The sequence below is a fragment of the Nipponia nippon genome, unplaced genomic scaffold (assembly GCF_047370975.1).
Source record: "Nipponia nippon isolate SJK-2023a ecotype South Korea unplaced genomic scaffold, ASM4737097v1 scaffold_1, whole genome shotgun sequence".
Taxonomy (NCBI): Eukaryota; Metazoa; Chordata; class Aves; order Pelecaniformes; family Threskiornithidae; genus Nipponia; species Nipponia nippon.
The window spans coordinates 5,018,545-5,037,610 of NW_028262290.1; the positions used below are offsets into that span (position 1 = coordinate 5,018,545).

The 19,066-nt window shown below is 38.1% G+C and overlaps 1 protein-coding gene across 6 annotated transcripts in view; it reads left to right on the forward strand.

Annotated features, from left to right (window-relative positions):
* TRAPPC9 (trafficking protein particle complex subunit 9) overlaps nucleotides 1-19,066 on the forward strand; it is a 523,335-nt gene that overhangs the window by 25,248 nt on the left and 479,021 nt on the right. For 5 of the 6 annotated variants that reach the window (XM_087743404.1, XM_087743764.1, XM_087743846.1 and 2 more), the window contains 5 exons: nucleotides 89-115; nucleotides 1,540-1,661; nucleotides 4,316-4,441; nucleotides 11,130-11,346; nucleotides 14,170-14,313. In XM_087743404.1, the coding sequence (XP_087599530.1) occupies nucleotides 89-115; nucleotides 1,540-1,661; nucleotides 4,316-4,441; nucleotides 11,130-11,346; nucleotides 14,170-14,313 (636 nt within the window). The remainder of the gene's footprint in view (nucleotides 1-88; nucleotides 116-1,539; nucleotides 1,662-4,315; nucleotides 4,442-11,129; nucleotides 11,347-14,169; nucleotides 14,314-19,066) is intronic. The other variant, XM_087743675.1, reaches the window with a different exon arrangement.

Here is a 19,066-nt window from a genome sequence, read left to right on the forward strand (position 1 = left end):
CTGATGTTAGTTATAAAACATTGTAAGAGCTTATTTTGTTGGCTATATTTGAGGCTGAAAAAAAAATCATTTTTGTTCCTCCTTTTAGGGGCACAAGAAGTTCTCATTGATCCAGGTACATTATTTTCATGCATGTTTCCAAAGTCTTTTCTTTTTATTACTTGCATTTGTTTTGCATTTGTAATTACTGCCACTTGCCAAAACTCGTACTTGTTCCTGAAGCTTCAGTTTTTGGCTATAAATCTTGAGGAAGCAAAGAGACTGAAGGGTAACTGGCACAAAATAAATGATGTAGTTCCATGATTGTGTCCCTGTAAATTCTAATCAAGATTGTTTCTTCACCTGAGTAGTGAGATTTTTAAATTTTTTTGTTTTAACCAACAAACCTGAATGGTCACGTGTAGTCCTGTAGTGTCACGGTATTCTGTCAGTCATCACTAACAAAGATTATGCACTTCCATAAAAACCCTACGGTGTTAATCTACAGTGTGCCTGGTATGATTCGTTAAGGTTGACAAACATATAAAAAAGCTGCTGTAGCATTTGAACATGTAAAATAACATACTTCTGAATATATAGAGGGACTAGAAAGTATCTTTCACAGTAGTTTTTAAACTGTCTATTGAGAGTTAGGTCGAGCTCTGAAACACAAAGATTTCTTTGCCATCTTAGTAGAGAAAGCTCTTGGGGAAATGCATTACTGTATAAATTTAGGCATGTAATCCAACAGATTAAGTAACACTTAAAAAGGTATAGAGCCTTGCCAAACTTTTGATGTATGTTTTCAATTTTATTATTTTAACTCTGCAATAAAATTACATTCTAGAAATAAAATTTTCATATTCTTTGTAATACTCCAGATTTCCTTGCCTTCTATTTCAGATTCTTATCCCTTATGTGTATGTAAAGACTCTTTCTGTCTCTCACCTTCTTGCTTATATAAGAAAAGTAATTCCTTACTGTTTTGTCTGAGCCTCAAGTAATTTTTTTTTAATACGGAAGGCTCAGATTTGGTGGCCGTTGTTACAGTGTAACACTTGGTTTTCTGTGATTAGACATAGGGAAGAGAAGTATTTATTTTAAATGATTGGAGGAGAAGGTTGCTGTTCTAATAATTAGTTCATAAAAAAATTGCACTTTTTTTTCCTTAGGTGTGCTTTAGAAATACAGTTTTTAAGTAGAACAAGGACTAATTCAAAGATTAAAATTATAATATATTAATATATTCAGATGTGGCCATAATCTAATCTTAGCAATATAATATTTTATTCATAGTCTAAATACTCAGATAAGTTTAAAAGATTATGAATGTATTTGTTTGCTCATTTATGATTGAATCAATTTTTCATTTGTACTTTTTAAATTAGCATCGTAAAACAGAACTAGTGTTTTCTAGGTAGGGCATGATTTCTTTTTAGGCAGGGCAAGTATTCTTTGTGTATGCTTTAGTCAAACCTACAGCATATCCTAGTTATTTTCTTAGATATTTAGTATTTGCTAAAAGTCCTTCTGCTCATTTCTTACCCTCTTCTGTTCTAGGTGCGCTGACTTCAAATGGTATAAATGCAGATACCAGTGCTGAGATCGGACGTGCCAAGAATTGCCTTAGCCCTGAAGACATCATAGACAAATATAAAGAAGCCATTTCTTACTACGGCAAGGTAATCCTACTTATTTTTAAGAAACTTCACTGAAATTCTTGTGAATAATGAACTGCTGTGGTTTTGGTTTCAGAGGCTCTTCTAAGGCATGTGCAATAAAGTTTGTAAAACATATGATAATGGCAGAAATAGGAATAACTTATACTACTGAACTAAGTGCTTGGTTTAGAGTCTGGGAATCTCAGAACTTGGGTCAAAGACAACACCTAAAACAGCAATGTCCTGAGTAAACTATTTACTGTGCCTGCAAGTACCTGGCGGTTTTGGATTAATTGTCTTATATTTTTAAAGCACTCTAAGCAGAAGTGTTAGATATTTGAAGGTTTGTTAGCTATTAAGTATGCTTATGGTCCTTAATACATACATCAACTGCAGTGATGCTTTTATGCATTGATAAGCTGAGTGCTTATTTACTGTGCCTGCTGGAATGATCTCTGGGGGATTCAGGAGTTTATGAAGAGGTTGCTGATGATAAGTATGATTTTACAGGATTGTTCAGGGAGGCTAGTATTTAGAGCATGCAGAGAGGTAGGGGGTCGTGGAGGAAATGTAAAGGGCAAATATTCTTAAAAGAGGATTTAGAAAAATTAAACAGTTTTCAGCTCTACTAGAGCATTTTTTTAGATTTTTGTGCAAATGCTCAGAATATAAGATAGTAAGGTAGCTTAAGGTTTGCATTCATAATATGGAGAGAAAAAAATGATTTCATACTCTGACAATAGCGGCTCAGTATCTGCATCAGCATTAAAGATAAGTTTAATTGTATCACAGTGTAGTTATTTATGCTTTAATAACTTTTTAAGTTCAAGTAGCTCCCTTTGATATTGAAAGTCTGTTTAGACTAAGCTATGTAAATATGATATGGCATTTCCATGTCTGTGTGGAAGGGAGACTTTCCAAATGAAACAAGGTAAATCGTGTGCATGAGTTAATTTATGATCAGAAGCAATGAAATGTGATAGTTTCGGGGATAGTTTCAGGTAAAATTTGGATCCATCAATATAAGGATAATTCTCAAGTATGCATTCAGCTTTTTATGTTACCTTAAGGGTAAGTTGCTCATCTAGGAAGAGCATGATTTCTTTAGAAGTATAAAATTATTGGACTTTGTTGGGCTTATTAAAAAAGAACTATGAAAGCTAGAATTATTTTTTTTCTGATAAAAGATCAGCCTATAGAAATTCATGACATCTGGAAGAGCTTTCCATTTGCCACTAGAACCTATTTTAAAAATTCCTCTGAATATCAGCCATATAATTGTACATAAACTCCTCCTTATGCATTTCATAATCTGAGTAGAACAAGAATTCCTGTTACTGTCAGCTTCCTTTGAATTTCAAAATACTTGCTTTTAAAGAGGGCTAATTGCTGGACAGCCATATATTAATGACAGGGAGAAGAGACTCCCTAAAAGTAATCTGCATTTGATTAACAAATCAAACACCAGGCACAGTTATTATATTTTGATTATAATAATATACATTATGCTCTCAGCAAGTAATAACGATGCTTCACTGCAGCTTCATTTGAAAATAACGAAGAGCTTTGTCTTGGACTGATCTATAAGTGTTCAAGACAAGCACAGTTGGCTTTTGTCTCTTTAAGACCTACAGATAGACTAGCTCCTAGCTCTAATGCTGAGGAAGCAGCACTTTCTACATATTTTTTATGTTATCACTGAGCTTAAACTTTTGTAGCATCTTCTAAAACGGATTCAATCTCCAGTGATTTGTTTTTGCTGATATAAACGCGCAAGAGAAGAATGTGTAACGGCTTTGGTGGAGTAACTCTTGCATTTCGGTCTAAGCTTTATTTCCCCCATTAGATTTCAAACATGATGAATACCTGAACAGAGTTGAACTTCAGCAGGTGACAGGCTGACTCAAATACCCATTATCAGTATTGCTTGAGGAAATAACTAGATCAGATTGTTTGTCTAGAAAATTGCCTCTGTTTGTTGTCCAAGCTCAAACAGATCAGTGCACGGCTACATTGTCTCCTGCCTTTCTTAAGCAAGCTGAATAATGCAACTGAAACAGTCCTTTACAGAAAATGTTTTGTAAATGGGTATTAGAAAACTCAGAATGGTTTGTAATTCACTTGTCATTAGTGATACTGTTTTAACTAAGGAGAAAATTGATACAGTAGCACTAAAGTTCTGTTGCTACAGCTTCCTTTGCTATATAAAGTATTTTGTAATAAGTAGAAAGGCAAAATTAATTCTTCGTTTATCATGATAGAACAGTTTTAGGTGGTGAAGAATTACTGTAAAACTGACCTTTCTGCTTACGTACCTATTACAGTGTCTCTGTTGCAGACACACCACCCACACCCACCATATGTATGAGGTTATCCAAAATGATCCTAATATTCCTAACTTTTCTCCTTGTCTGAACTCTCAGACTGAAGCTGTGCTGTGTCTCAAGAGAAGAAAAGTGAGTGAAGAGGCTGAAACCCGTTGTTTGGCATAATACCATTTTTAGATGACACCTTAATTTTCACTTGGGCATATGTTGATAATTTAACAGTATAGTCACTAGCATTAAGGAATCGCTGGGTTTGGAAGATGTGACAGCTGATTTATGTGTTGAGCAGAAATACTTATCTAACAGGTGCGATACTTCAATATTATTTTAATTTTCTCTCTCTCCAAGTACAAGAATGCTGGTGTGATTGAACTGGAAGCCTGTGTGAAGGCAGTGAGAGTCCTTGCAATACAGAAAAGGAGCATGGAAGCCTCTGAGTTTCTTCAGAATGCAGTCTATATCAACCTTCGTCAGGTTAGTGCGGAAAGTCCGGTTATTCTTCTCTTCTCATTTGAGAGTGCAAGTGGAGTGTGAAAGTTACTCAGATTCAGGAGAATACAGTTTCTTTTCTGTATCACTGCCTGCCTTCTCACCAGGACTTGACTTCTGAGGATATTCACATCTGTGAGTCTGGTTTAAAAAGGTATTTAGAGTTCATCTGAAAACATGAGGACTTAGTTTGAGATTAGAGACTCATAGTTATTCTCCCTTGTGAAGAAAAAAACTCCCATTTTCATTATATTGTGGTGTTGTACTAGGGAAAAATAGCTGCTTGGAACAGATCTGCAATGGATTTTTTTTTTTTCTTGATTGTATCTCATTCAATGAAACTGTGAGCAAACCAGGAATGGCCTGTTGCAAAGTGAGCTTAAGAGTCTGACTAGTGTTGTTAATCAATTGAATTTTTGTTGTGCATTGTGAAGTCTTGGTTAGGCCAAATCAGAAAGGAATTCAGAGGAGAAAATCAGTATTTGGAACTGGGAGAAAAATGCTCGGTACCACCACAGAACAAGATTAACACTTTTTCAGTGTCTCAGGCTTGGTGTCACTGGTTACAAGAAACTGCTGTGGTTGAAAGAATTCATAAAAAGCTGTTAGGTTTCTGGTTTTCCTTTTTTACTTGTTACAGCTTGGTAAGACTAGCAGTTTAAGTCCACACCATTGTCCCAATCTGGGTTTAATAAGCTCAACAAATTTATGAGGGAGGTAGAATCTTTCATTTGCGGAGAATCCTTTCTGTGGAGTCAATTTTCTAAACCAACATAAATGAGAAATTAATTGATAAGCTATCATAAAAATAATCAGTTTTGTTGCAGAGTACCTTAACTGCCGTAATCCTTGCAGTGCTAAGGGCCTTCTGTTTAATTCTGTAGTCTGTCTTTCACTGGCAGCTGTGTTGTCTTTCATGTAAACTGCTGTGGCAGTATTTTTCCCTTGTTGTTCTTGCACTGTTTTTCTTGTGGCCTGCAAACTCCAATATTGTTGTTTATGTTGTTTTTGTTATGGAAGCAATTACTGTCATTGTGAGAATCACCTGTTCTCCTCCCTGACACCACTGATGTTGCAACTTTCACTTTATATTAGAGGAAAAAAACACGACTTAGTGGATGGCAAAGTATATAAGTCATTTAAATAGCTGGTATTACCTAATACACAAGCACAAAGATTGGCACCTAGTCAGCATGCAACACATGCCCTGACCAAAGCTTGCCTCAGCCAGCTCTAGTAGCGTCCCAAATAGAAACAACTAAGAGTTTGAGTGGGTCCTGATGAAATGCATCTAACGAAAAACCGTGATGAGAAGACATTTTTACCTGCTGTGTTGGAGAGAACCAGGGAAGGGTGTTCTGGAGGCCCCACTGCTTTTCTTCCTAGCTGGCTGGTCTCTTTTTCTCTGCTTTGTTTTTCCCCTAAAGGAACTTTGAACTTGATGTATGCCATGAGCTATTGACCCCGCAAATAAATCTTTGCGTGTAAAGCATGCCTCAGTGTGCATCGTCACGCTCTATAAAATATAGTCCATAAATGCCAGATCTCCCACTGTCTGGAAAACCTTGAAATAAAAATCAGGTACATTATGTATTTTTGTTGTAGCTCAGTCAGAATTTAGGGAGTTGATGCAGATACCGTCTAGCAACCTTCAGCAAAGTGTTTGACACTGTTTCCCACAGCCTTCTCCTGAACAAACTGGCAAGATACAGACTGGATGGGTGTTCAGCAAGATGGGCGGGAAATTGGCTAACAGGCCGCACTCAGAGGGTGGTGATCAAAGGATTTTACTTGGGCTGGCAGCCTGTCACAAGCGGGGTCCCTGTTGCGAATGAGTGGAATGCAGCTCACTGAAAAGAGAGAAACAGAAATATGGTTTATTGAGGTCAATGAATTAGATGGAATTTAGCAAAGTTTAACAGGGGTTTGCCAAGGTTCAGTAAGTTTGATGGCAAGGTTCACCTTATTAATTACTGCATGGAAGAAACGTACAAAGGAAAATTGAGTGAGAATCGAGTTAGAATGATTCACACAGAGACTGGAGATGCTAAAGGGTAAGGAAGACCCTCCTGTTGAGTCGTGAGGTTCAGAGTGAACCCCCTTGCTTTCTAAACTCCTTACGAAGCCTAGGTGCGGCTAGGTCCAATCTTAGTCTCAGACTTGGACAACGGTTTATGTCTAATAGAATTATCTATACAAAGTTTATAATAATTAATATTGAGTAGCTACATGGTTTAGTAATGTTTCATTAATATTAATTCAGCATGCTCTCAGTCACTTACCGAGGATCTGTCGCGAGTAAGGGATCTCTCTGCCTTGGGCAAGGAAGGATCTCTTAGTCTCAGGTAAGGAATCTCAAATCTTGAGAAGCGTCCCTGCTCAAGGGAAGAGTCATCTGGCGTGCGGTCCAGCTGCAGTTCAGGGAGAGCTCAAATTGGACTTATCCAAAGATCTGCTGTTGGTAAAAGGTCTCTCTGCCTTGAGGAGCAACCTTGAGAGGTGTCCCAGTTCAAGGGGAGATCACGGCCATGTAGCCACGCTGCCTAGCAGGGAGAGCTCCAAAAAGGCTCACTTAGGCTGTCGGATTTATGGAATAAGGTGGTTGGCTAGTAGTCGAATTCCACGCAACGGGAAAGGTATGCATGAGACTCCTTGTACCCACAACTTTCTTTGTTCCTTGATGAATGAGTCTTGGAAAAGCCAGGCGCTATTCATGTGTTAATCGTGTGACTGGCATTCCAAGCTCATATTGCATCAATGCTCACTGTGTCACTCTGCTTCTTTGTGGGTTTTCAGAGAACAGATGGAAACTAGAGGAGTTCTTGGCCTGACTACGGCTCAGGCCTTTGCCTCCTTTAAGCCTGTACCAAACTACTGCTAGTTTGGTTAAGGGGTGGAATGCACCTGTCACAGTCCCCCAGGGATCGATACTGGGCCCCACACTGCTCAACATCTTCAGAAATGATCTGGATGTTGGGCTTGATGATGACACCCAACTGAGTGAAGAGGTGGCCACATCAGAAGGGAGAGCCATTTTACAGAGAGACCTGGACAGGCTGGACGAGTGGGCTAGCAAGAGCTGTATGAGGTTTAACAGAGACGAGTGCAACGTCCTGCACCTGGGATGACATAACCAAAGAGCCCAGCACAGGCCAGGATCTCTGTATGGCTGGGGAGCAACTTTGCTGAAAGGGACCTGGGGGTCCTGGTGGACAACAAGCTGAACAGGAGTCAGCAGTGCACTGCTGCAGCAGCAAAGGCAAATCGGATCCTGGGCTGCATCTGCAGGGGCATTGCTAGCAGAGACAGAGATGTGGTCATCCCACTCTACACAGCCCTTGTCAGGCTGCACCTGGAGTCCTGTGTCCAGTTCTGGTCCCCAGAGTTCAAGAAAGACAGAGACAGACTGGAGAGGATCCAAAGGAGGGCCACGGAGACGATCAAGGGGCTGGAGAACCTGCCTGATGAGGAAGGAAAGACTGAAGGAGTTAGGTCTTTTTCTTGCTGGAGAAGAGAAGGCTCGGGGGGGATCCCATCACAGTATTCTGGTCCCTAAAGGGTGGCTACAAAGAGGAGGGAGGCTTTTTCCTCACACGGAGCCACATGAAGACGACCAAAGGGCAATGAGTACAAGTTGCACTGGGAGAGGTTTCATTGCAATGTAAGAAAAGCAACTTGTGGGTTGAGATAAAAACAGTTTACTAGTTGTAATAATAATAATAATAATAATAATAATAATAATAATAATAATAATAATAATAAAAAAATAATTTGTAATGAAAAGGGAAACAAAAAGAGAGAGAGAAACAAAACCCAGGAAAAACAAGTGATGCAACTTCTCACCACCCGCCAACTGACACCCAGCCCGTCCCTGAGAAGCCATTGCTGTCCCCTGACCAACTCCCCCCAGTTTATATACTGGGCATGACATCATACGGTATGGAATAGCCCTTTGGCCAGTCTGGGCCAGCTGTCCTGGCTGTGCCCCCTCCCAGCTTCTTGTGCCCCTGGCAGAGCATGGGAATCTGAAAAGTCCTTGACCGGTGTAAGCACTGCTTAGCAACAACTAAACCATCAGTGTGTTGTCACATTATTCTCATCCTAAATCCAAACCACAGCACTATACCAGCTACTAGGAAGAAAATTAACTCTATCCCAGCTGAAACCAGGACACAGCTATATCTGCTATTATCATTATGCCACTGTAGAAGTTCAGTATATGGTTGCTTTAAAAAAACCCAACAAACCGACACCTTGACAATATTGATTATTTGGGCACTGAGGCCCACTGCTGAGCTGTGAACCATTCTTTACCTTTATTGATTTCAGTCAAGGATGATGTTCATCGAGCTCATAACTGCACATCTGCTACTTTGTCGTTTTCTTGGGTGGAAGAGTTTCTAGAAAGCATTATTATGAGAAATACAAGTGAGATCATCTTTCCAGTGTTGGGGAATGTATTTTCCATAAAGAGGGGTATGACTTGGAATTATATTTACAGCTCTTCAAGATTTATTGTGTATAGCAGGGAAGCAGATAATAGTTATATTTATAATTTGGACTAACTCAAAGGAGGAGTTATCCCGTGATAGGTTAGGGGAACAAACTGTAGGACAGTGTTTTTCTCTTGCAGGTAGGTGGAACATCAGCACAACCAATATTTGACAGCAGAAAAAAACACCTGTGGGAAATCACTAAGCAACAAGTTAGATAGAAATGTTAAAAACTTACTCAGATATGAGAAAAATAGAACTTTCTGAGAATCTGTTGCCTCTCTGATAGTTGTTCCAATTATTAATAAGCACTCATGTCTACCTAGGTAGCATGACCCTGTCTCTTCTCATCTTCTAAATTTCGTTTCCATAGGTGTGTGAACACTGACAATATCATGTATTCAAGGAATAGCTTTTAATAGTTCCTTTTTAAGCTTTTCTAACTTCAGTATGCCATCATGCACTTATGCCCTTTCTAATTCTGCTGCCATATTTTTTTTATTGTGTTAGCTTTTTAAAAATGACATAAATGAAAAAAAGAAAAAAAAAAAGGAGCAGCTTTTTTTTCTGCTAGAGTAGGTAACCTTAATCTGACACCTCATGTTCTTTCTGAATGACAGCTTTTGGGGATTCTGAGAAACTGGTTTCAAATTGTTCCATATTTTCTTTTTGTGCCTCATGTTCTTTCCAGCTGCATTGATTCATGAAAGTTTTCAGCTTGGTGCAATTGCCTTTTTACAACTTCTGTTACAGGGATTGGTCTTTTGCATGGATGGGCGGTATTTTTGCATTGGGCATCATCTTGTGTTGTCAGTTCTGAGGGAAATAGCAAGTTCAGCTTCAAAAATTGTCTGAAACTTTCTAAAATGATTTCCTAGTCTGTCTGTGTCTTTTCATATCCTGAAGTACTAAGATTTGAACCAGGTAAGGTCATCGTGCCTTCTGAAAACTGTAGGCTTCTTTGAGGTCTCTCATCCCTATGTCCAAAATTAGAAGTGACTTTTGAAAACAGACTATTTTTTTTGAAATTATATTAGGATTTAAGTGACTAAAAGGTGTTTCAAAGCTTCATCTGTAAGACCTAATTATTTCTGTAAAAGGTAACCAGTGTGGCTAGTATCTTCTTTTGACTTTCCAAGGCTTTAAGTATCTGAAGTTAAACACAGAATCCACTGATTGATACGTTCAGTTTTGAAGAATGAATTGCAGGAACACTGTTTCTGTTCTTTAGTGCTATTTTTGTATGAAGTTTGTCATTTTAAATGCCTTTGCAAAACATGTTAGCAGCTTTAGAGTAATTTAAGATCTTTTATATTGCTTTTGGTTGTGCATGCCAGATACTGTGCACCAGGTGTCAGCATTGGTCCACCTTCAGAAATCTGTATTGCTCGTTACTGGGATGTAGACTTGAAGTAGTTGGTAGTTTCCAGAGTTTCTGCAGCAGTTTCTTCTTGGCTGTCTGATTTCAAGGCAAGGTTGTCATTCAAAGCAGAGGAGAAAGAATGGTTACTTGGGACTTGTGCCAATATATTGATAAGCTAAAGAAGCACATGTTGGTAGTTATTCATCAAGTTTGCTTCAACTTTAAGCCTAAAAGGGCTTAATCTTTCACTGAATTCTTCCTCACTAGTTGGCAGTCTGCATATGTATAATATCATAGAATGAAAATTTTGTGGTTTACAAGATCAGAGACAGAAAAATTGAGACAATAGTTTCTTTGCTTTCATAGCCTGAGATTTCAAGATTAATAATTAGATTTAATCTTAAAGGGATGAAAACATTTAACTTGGTAAATCAATAGATTTTGGAAATGGTATATTTTTGCATTCTTATTATGCACATGAATATCATGTTAAATATGTTCCATAAAATGAGGAGCTGTTTAGCTGTTATTAACTCTTTTGACTATTTACTTGTTAGTACTACTGACAAATAAAGTTGCTAAAGAACTCTCTTTGCTGCTTTTGTTAGCTGTTCAACTTGAAGCCAGATTAAGTTTTCATGGCAGTAGAAGCTGTTGTGACTGGCTAGATGCAAAATCACTGGCCTTCTGTAGCATTGGAGATACATCTACGACATTTTTTTTCCTCCTGGTATTTTATTTTCTTTTTAAAACTCAGATATATGTTTTAAAATTTTGATTAAAACCAATCCTTTTCTCTTTTCCCTTTAAATTTCAGCTTTCAGAGGAAGAAAAAATCCAACGTTACAGCATTCTTTCCGAGCTTTATGAACGTATTGGTTTTCACCGCAAGTCTGCTTTTTTCAAGCGTATAGCAGCAATGCAGTGCGCTGCACCTAGCATCCCAGAACCTGGGTGGAGGGCCTGCTACAAATTGCTTTTGGAAACTCTCCCTGGCTACAGCTTATCATTGGATCCTAAAGATTTCAGCAAAGGTAAGCGTCTCTGGGAAAGTGTACATTAGCGTAGTAGGTCACTCAACTGGCTTTCTATAACTAATTTCCTTGAGAGATTTCAAATTAAACCAAAATCATTTACCTATCTGAAACTAATTGCGGCAAATAGATCAGTTCTTTAAAACTGTACCTTCACTTTTTCTTAGTGTTGCTTTCAATAATTTCAGATTTATGCCAGCTACTGCTGAATGTGGGGCTGTAGTCCTCCGTCTGCAGCAAATAATTATGTTTTATTTATGAAAGCTTTGTTTCTACTCTGTTTCAAAAATGTCTTTTTTATTATGCACTTCTCAGTACAAAAAAGGTCGTATTTTATTTTTGAGTATTTTTTCAATTAGTGCCTCCAACTTGTGTATCGGAAATTGTATTTCTTTTGGTATTTGTTGTTATTTGATCTTATACTCAAAGAATGAAAGATTCTTTCAGATATTTTTGTATATAGACACAGATACATATGTACATATAATCTAATTGTATCTGCAGGGTCAAATATGTCACGTTTTTCTACAAATTAGAGCAGAGTGATGTTGTCTGTAAGACTAGCATTTGGTTAAGACATTTCAACAGTTTTTTTTAGATGCTATATATCATTTGAACTACTATTTTATTGCGTCTATTAAAAACCAATGCAAAAATAGCCCATAAGAACACGTCTATTCTTGTAGCTGCTAAATACTGCGTTCACTTTCTGCAAGCTATATGCTGCTTGCTGCTCTTCATAGGTAAGCTATGTTTGAACAACTTTATCGATGTTATCTAAAGCTGCGTATAAAGTACTAATTTTAAAAGTTCTCTTTATTTTAATATACTGTGCTGCATTTTGCCTCTAAAGAAAGAGACAGCTAATATGCTGCTTGGGAACTCCTTTTGAGTAAACCTTTCCATATAGCCCAAAAACGTGCGTTATTTTTGTATAGTAGCATTTTTGGGGACCATTCACTAAATGCTGTAGGAGTGGAGCAGCAAGCAGTGGGCTGAGCATGTATTGATGAAACTGGCACTGGTGAGGCCGCACCTCGAGTGCTGTGTTCAGTGTTGGGCCCCTCACTACAAGAAGGACATGGAGGTGCTGGAGCGTGTCCAGAGAAGGGCAACGAAGCTGGTGAAGGGTCTAGAGCACAAGTCTTATGAGGAGTGGCTGAGGGAGCTGGGGTTGTTTAGCCTGGAGAAGAGGAGGCTGAGGGGAGACCTTATTGCTCTCTACAACTCCCTGAAAGGAGGTTGTAGCGAGGTGGGGGTCGGTCTCTTCTCCCCAGTAACAAGCGATAGGACGAGAGGAAACGGCCTCAAGCTGCGCCAGGGGAGGTTTGGGTTGGATATTAGGAAAAACTTCTTCACCGAAAGGGTGGTCAGGCACTGGAAGAGGCTGCCCAGGGAGGTGGTTGAGTCTCCATCCCTGGAGGTATTTAAAAGATGGGTAGATGTGGTGCTCAAGGACATGGTTTAGTGGTGGACTTGGCAGTGCTGGGTTAACGGTTGGACTCGATGATCTTAAGGGTCTTTTCCAACCTTAACGATTCTATGATTCTGTGAAACAGGCATGTAGACAACCTGCTGTATGTGTGGACGCTTGTTTTGTTTTTGTTTTTGTTTTTAAACTGGTGTGATTTTAGCAGTTACTGAAACAAATGATACGTGAAAGGAGGCAGCAAATGCCAAGTGGACCAGGTGGAAAGACACAAAGAGTCTAGGAAGAGAGAACATACTGGAAAAAATATGCTGTGGCCTGTGATGGAAAAGGAAAAGACTGGGATGGGACTGTGTTGGGAGAAGAGGTTGTAGAAGTTCTGCAAGAACTGATGATTACAAAAAACAGTGACATGATGGGTGTTTATCTTTCATTTTTAAGTTACCTTTATGTTTCACTGAAGTGCTGTGTCAGATTTTACCCCTAAAATGGCTTTTTCGGAGACATATGGAAAGATCACTGTAGCCTGTAAGAACTGCTTGATAAGAACAATATTTCACACATGAAAAATAATGAGACTTGTGTGCAAAGTATAAACTCTCAAGGTTTGGTTGCAGTAAGTATTTCTGAAAAAGTTTGCCAAATGCTGAAGGGTAATATTAGAAGGAAGGCAGTTTAGAAGTTTATGAAGTATTGCCTATCTTGGAATATCTGTTACTTAAAAATTATTGCTCTTGCTTAGTACTAAAAGCAGATTTAAGTTTCATGAAAAGTACTGCATATTACATTTTTGAAAGAAAAGTTGCATTATGATGATCTATTTATTGTTACCATAGATACTTTGCAAATATGAAATAATTTATAGTCTGAAACTTAGTTTTTAAAGACTGAAAATCAGGAAATGTGCCTCATGTCCTGTAGTTTCATTGCTTTTTACTGACTTTTAATGGCCAGGAAAGCATTTAGAGAAAATATCTTTTGCTTGATCTTCAAGGGGAGTTAAGTAGTACTTGATTTGAATAAAAACGAAGTTTCTGTATGAAATCTCATGTGAATTTCTTGTTCAGACAATTTAAAAAATATAAAACTTTAAAGGTTTGTGTATCATTTTATTTTTTACTTCATGGGAAGTGTTAACTTCATTTTCTGAATTCTAATGATGAATTTATTAGTCGATAGACAAGCATATAAAACAAAAATTGCTTTCACATTTAAATATTCAAGCAAACACAAAGATCCTAATTTTTCTTTTGTTTTGAGGACAAGATTTGGTTTTTTAATTATTGGTTCCATTGGCTGATTTTTATTGCTTAGTATATAAAGAAAACCACAACCAATTGGTTTGTGGTGACTTATAGCTTTAAAAAAAAATTAAATGACTGCTTACTTTATAGGAACTCATAGAGGATGGGCTGCAGTACAGATGCGTTTGCTTCATGAACTAGTATATGCTTCCAGAAGAATGGGCAATCCCGCTCTATGTGTCAGGCATCTGTCTTTCCTTCTCCAGACCATGCTGGATTTTCTTTCTGATCAAGGTATGATTTTTAAAAAAAGGAGATATCTGCATTTTCTTCTGTCCTAAAGTCAAATAATGTGACTTTGTTTTGAAATTTATTTAATTTGAGAAGTAATGGAGAGCACAAAAGTTAGGGAATTCTGTGTATGCATGAGTAATTGACGGTAATCAATCACATATACGGTGTTACTAGTTGTAAATATTACAGCGTTCCGACTTTGATGTGTAGTACCTAAAATAAAACTGTCTTAAATGTTTTCCATCTGTAGATTGACTGTCTCAAGCCTAATGCTCTATTTTCTTGGTAAATATTAGGAATATGATCAGAGGCTTAATTTGTGTGTGGATTAAAAAAGAAGTATTATTTGAAAATACTAGCAGCCTTCAAGCCTTCGTAAGTGCTATTAATGAAGAGATTGAGACGAATTGAGGCTGAAAAGTAAATTCAGAAGAGTGTACTGTAGTTCAAAGTGAATCTCCGATGAGTTTTCTGATGAGAGATGTTTTCTGATGAAACTTTAATAGTCTGGATGCAGAAGTCATCTAAGGGAGTGGGCACAATCCTTGTCCCTGTGTTTGAGACAATGACTTGTAGCAGCTGAACATGATGGAATTGAATTTGATATTATTTAACTAGGACAGTAGGCTTAAGTTTCTAGAAGTAAGATAAGTTTCTGTGGTTTCTTTCAATTTCTGGTGTGGTTTTTTTTTAATTCAGCAATAGATTTCATTGGGATTTATTACATTCGTCAGTGGATAACAAGGGAATGAATGTGTCTGTGGATGATTTTCAGAAATGGTAATGATATGTGTGAGGTCCCTTTTGAGGGGGGGGCATGTAGCACTTACACAATCACCTGGAAAAGCAAAAGGTGACAAATATTATGTTTGTATTATGTTTCTTAGGAAAAAATGTTTAAGACAGATTTTATTTATCACCCAGAATAATGAGACAGAATTAGTGATGAAAGGTTTTAAAAATGTTTTTGATTCACAGTGAGCTGGGTAAAAGGTGCGTATTTTTCAGTTATTCCCTCGTTTATGATAAAAGAGGATGGCTGTAAAATGATGCAGGCTTTTTCCCCTCTTTTCTCCTTTAGTAATGGACAAATGCCTCTCCTCGGTGACTCCTGCAGTGAAGAACTTTGCTGGCAAGCTTTAGGTCTTGGCCTGCCAGTGAATTCCCTCTGTTTATTGGCTCAAATCAGTAGTGGAGGAAGGAGGGGAACTGATAAAATGGAATAAATTATCTTTCTGTCTGTAGATCTTATTTGCTGTCTAAAGGTCCTTGGATTTTCCTGGGCTTTTAATGAAGCTTCGTTGATTTATGTATGGAAGGTTTGGCTGAAGACAAGGCTTTAAGCTCTTCTACTACGCATGTCCACATATGATATTGCTAATCCCTAATCCTAAAAAGGTTTGAAATCTTAAAGAGAAGCAATGTGTTTCTTCTCTTCAGACATCATATGTGTGAGTAAAGCTTCCAGTTTCATAAGACCTATGATAACTGTGATGTTTAGTGTCTTTGAAAAATCAAACTAAATGTTCTGCAATGTTTTTGAAAAGTAGCTGAATCTTTCTCCTTTTCTGCTGAAGACATCCAAAATAGAACTTGCTGTTGTGTTTGAAGTCTTTTATTGCTAGCATGTTGCTCAGACATGGTTAGTGGTGTTCCAGACTAGCTAGAGTGTGGACGACAGTGCCAGAAATGTATTGCTGGCTTGTAATTTTTTTGTAATTCTTCTGAGATCGATATTGTAGTTCAGTTGAAGTTGAGATACTGGGACTTCAGAAAACAGAAAACATTGATTTCCTCTTCACTTCAAGTAGAAGTTCAGAAGATGAGATTTAGTAGTTATAATGAAAGACTTATTAATTACAAGCTCTTGCTTCTATTTACAGAATACAAACGCATAGTCAAAACTTGTTTGTGTTTAAAATGAAAATTTCTTATATTTTAATTGAATGACACTTGATAATTATTTTAAAACACAACTTTTGTATATGTTTACTTGAATTACAATTTCCAGCAATGCAGCCTGGGAAATCTGAATAAAAAGTATCATCAAGTAAATGGGAAACGTCAGTCACTATTTTAACAACATGGAAGCTACGAGTCTGATTTAAAATTGAACTATTTAGTTACATAAATATATAAAATGGAGTCTTCTGCTTAGCAAAAAGAGGTACCAAATTCTGCATAAAAGCTCTCTAATCTCAAGCCATTATGTTTTAATGTTAACAAGCCCTTGAGAATCATTCTTTCTTTAAATAAGAAATAAATGTGCAATTGCAAAGTTGCTTGGAATTAAATCTATATCTTTTGCATAATGCTTTTTGAAACATAACACTGTGTGTACAGCTCACACTGAATTTGATTTGGGTAAGGTCAGATACTTCTAAAAACCCCCAGTATTTTATTGTGGCTCTTTACTGATAATAATCATAGTACTTAAAAGGACTGTGATTTGTATTGTGTGCAAATGATTCCTAGTTAGCTCATCTGTTGGGGCCTGTCTAAATAATGGAGCTACTTGGAAACAGCTATTATCAAAAAGTGACTGTCCAGACAGAAACCACTTACAGAGAGTGTGTGCATCACCCCTGCAAGCTCACGTTCTTGCAGACATTCAGTGGGTTTCCAACTGTCACGCCTGCTGTTTTGCTTCTGGTGGCAAGGACCTCGGTGCACTGAGATGACTTTTTCTCACCATTCATGGTATGTGATGAAGCTAGGAGTGCTTCGTTCCTTTTTTGGAGCAAGTTCAGTTCATTAAAGATCCACTAAGTTTGTCTATTTTATTATTTGGGCAATAATGTACGCTTTTCAGTGCTTCTCAGCATACCTCTGCCATTAAGATTGTCCTGTCCTGTGATTGTTGTTGCGCTTTAGTCCTTTTCAGCCTTCTAGTGAGATGACAGGGTTCACATCTGAGATCTCTACTGATCTGTCTGTCATGTACTTAAACTACTGACTCTGTGATAATTCTGCCTTGCATGAAACATGCAGAGGTCATTTTTCATCTGTTGACCAGTGTTCTGGATGCCTTTATTCTTGAGGTGAGTGACGGTAGGTGATGGAGAGAACAAGATCTAGAAGTACTTCATGAAACATGCCTTCCTGTCATTCCTGTGCGTGGTTGGTGGTTATGTCATTGGAAACCGCTGTTAGTTCCAGCTGCATCCTTGTTACTAGACTTTAGGACAGAGGCTAGTTCCCAAAGCAATTTGGCAGATGTTTGGGATTGTGGAGGCTACTATGAAGGTGCATGTTGGCCTTCTGACACCAGTTCTACCTGTTGGTCCTGGATAGGCAGCAGGCAAAGGTAGCAAGACAAATGACAATGTTCCATGTTTTTTCTTCTCTCTATCATGGTATTGATTTTTGGACACAGCCTGCATGATTGTCTGAGATCTCTTGGGACCTTTAGATGCTTCTCTAGCCAACTGGATTGTCAGCACAGGTACTACTACAGCATTAGCATGGCCTTTGGTGTCTCAAAATGTCTGTTGTGCTGCTCTTGTCATTCCCTAGATTAACACAAATACTCTCTTTAGAAACAGAACCATGCTGGCTAACAATTTGAAGAAAGACCACGTGGCCTCTCATGTCTGTACATGTTTACCTTTCAACTCCAGAAAGACAGAGAATAGTGCACCAGAAGGACAGAGAATAGTGGATATCATGTAATTCCGAGTCTTTCTGTGATGACCTTTTCCTTGAGTCTTTTCAGCAGTAGCAGTGACCAAAAATAAATAGGCTAAGTTCCACAGCCATGACCACAAAATGTCTGGCAGCTTGGCGAAGATATACTACTTGTTCCAGTTTTGTTGATCTGATTATCAGGGCTTCTTTGCTCACTAAGCATAAGATTTTGAACAATTTTAGCTTACTTAACTTTCTAGTCATGTCATGAAGATATTTGTTTTAGCCCTAGCAAACTAAAAATGATATCCTGGGCTTCATCACAAATACCCCTTTGATAGGGGCATGCCCGCCCCAGAGTGGATACTCATCACTCTGGCCACAGTCATTGATTCTGCTGAAAGACATGAAATCTTCAGTGAAAGACTTAACTTGTTACGACACTTCTCTTCAACCAGAGGACAGACGAGGTCCTGCACGTGATGAAGGACTTAGGGGCTTTCTTTGCGGTAGCTGGATATTTTATCTTCAGAAGCAAACCTTGTCAACAGAGTTCATCAGTCTCCATTGGGAGGGATTTCTGTATGTGGATTTTCATTTTCAGTATGCCTACTTTATGTATCTTCATACAGGCACTGCACAGGAAATACCATGGATTGGCTGAGAGCATTACTTGGTCAGGAGTTGTTTTTATGGTTTATCTAAGATAACGACTGCATGCCATGGCTGCGCTTGGTCGGTGGGATGGTAAAAACACAGCTCTACCTAAAAAAAAAGGGTTTTGTTCCTTTCAAAGGTCCTGAGTTGAATTTTCAGAAATATCCCTAGTTGTCTAAATTTCATTGATGTGATTCTGAACGCCATGGTGGCAGGATTCTATCCCTACTGCAGTAGTGGCTATTACTTGGCTCTTCAAAATCATAGGACACGTTGATTCATGCCATGCAAACCTTAGAGGTTTGTAAGTTTGGCTTCAGTCTGTTTTCTCATTAAAACAATCTCTCACCTTCCAGAAGATACTTATTCTCAGCCTGTGCTGAGATCATCCTCCCCGATGAAGAATTTCTGCCAAAATTTATACTGAATGCTATTTCAGTTCCCCTCATCCTCTAGATCAGTTGTGATG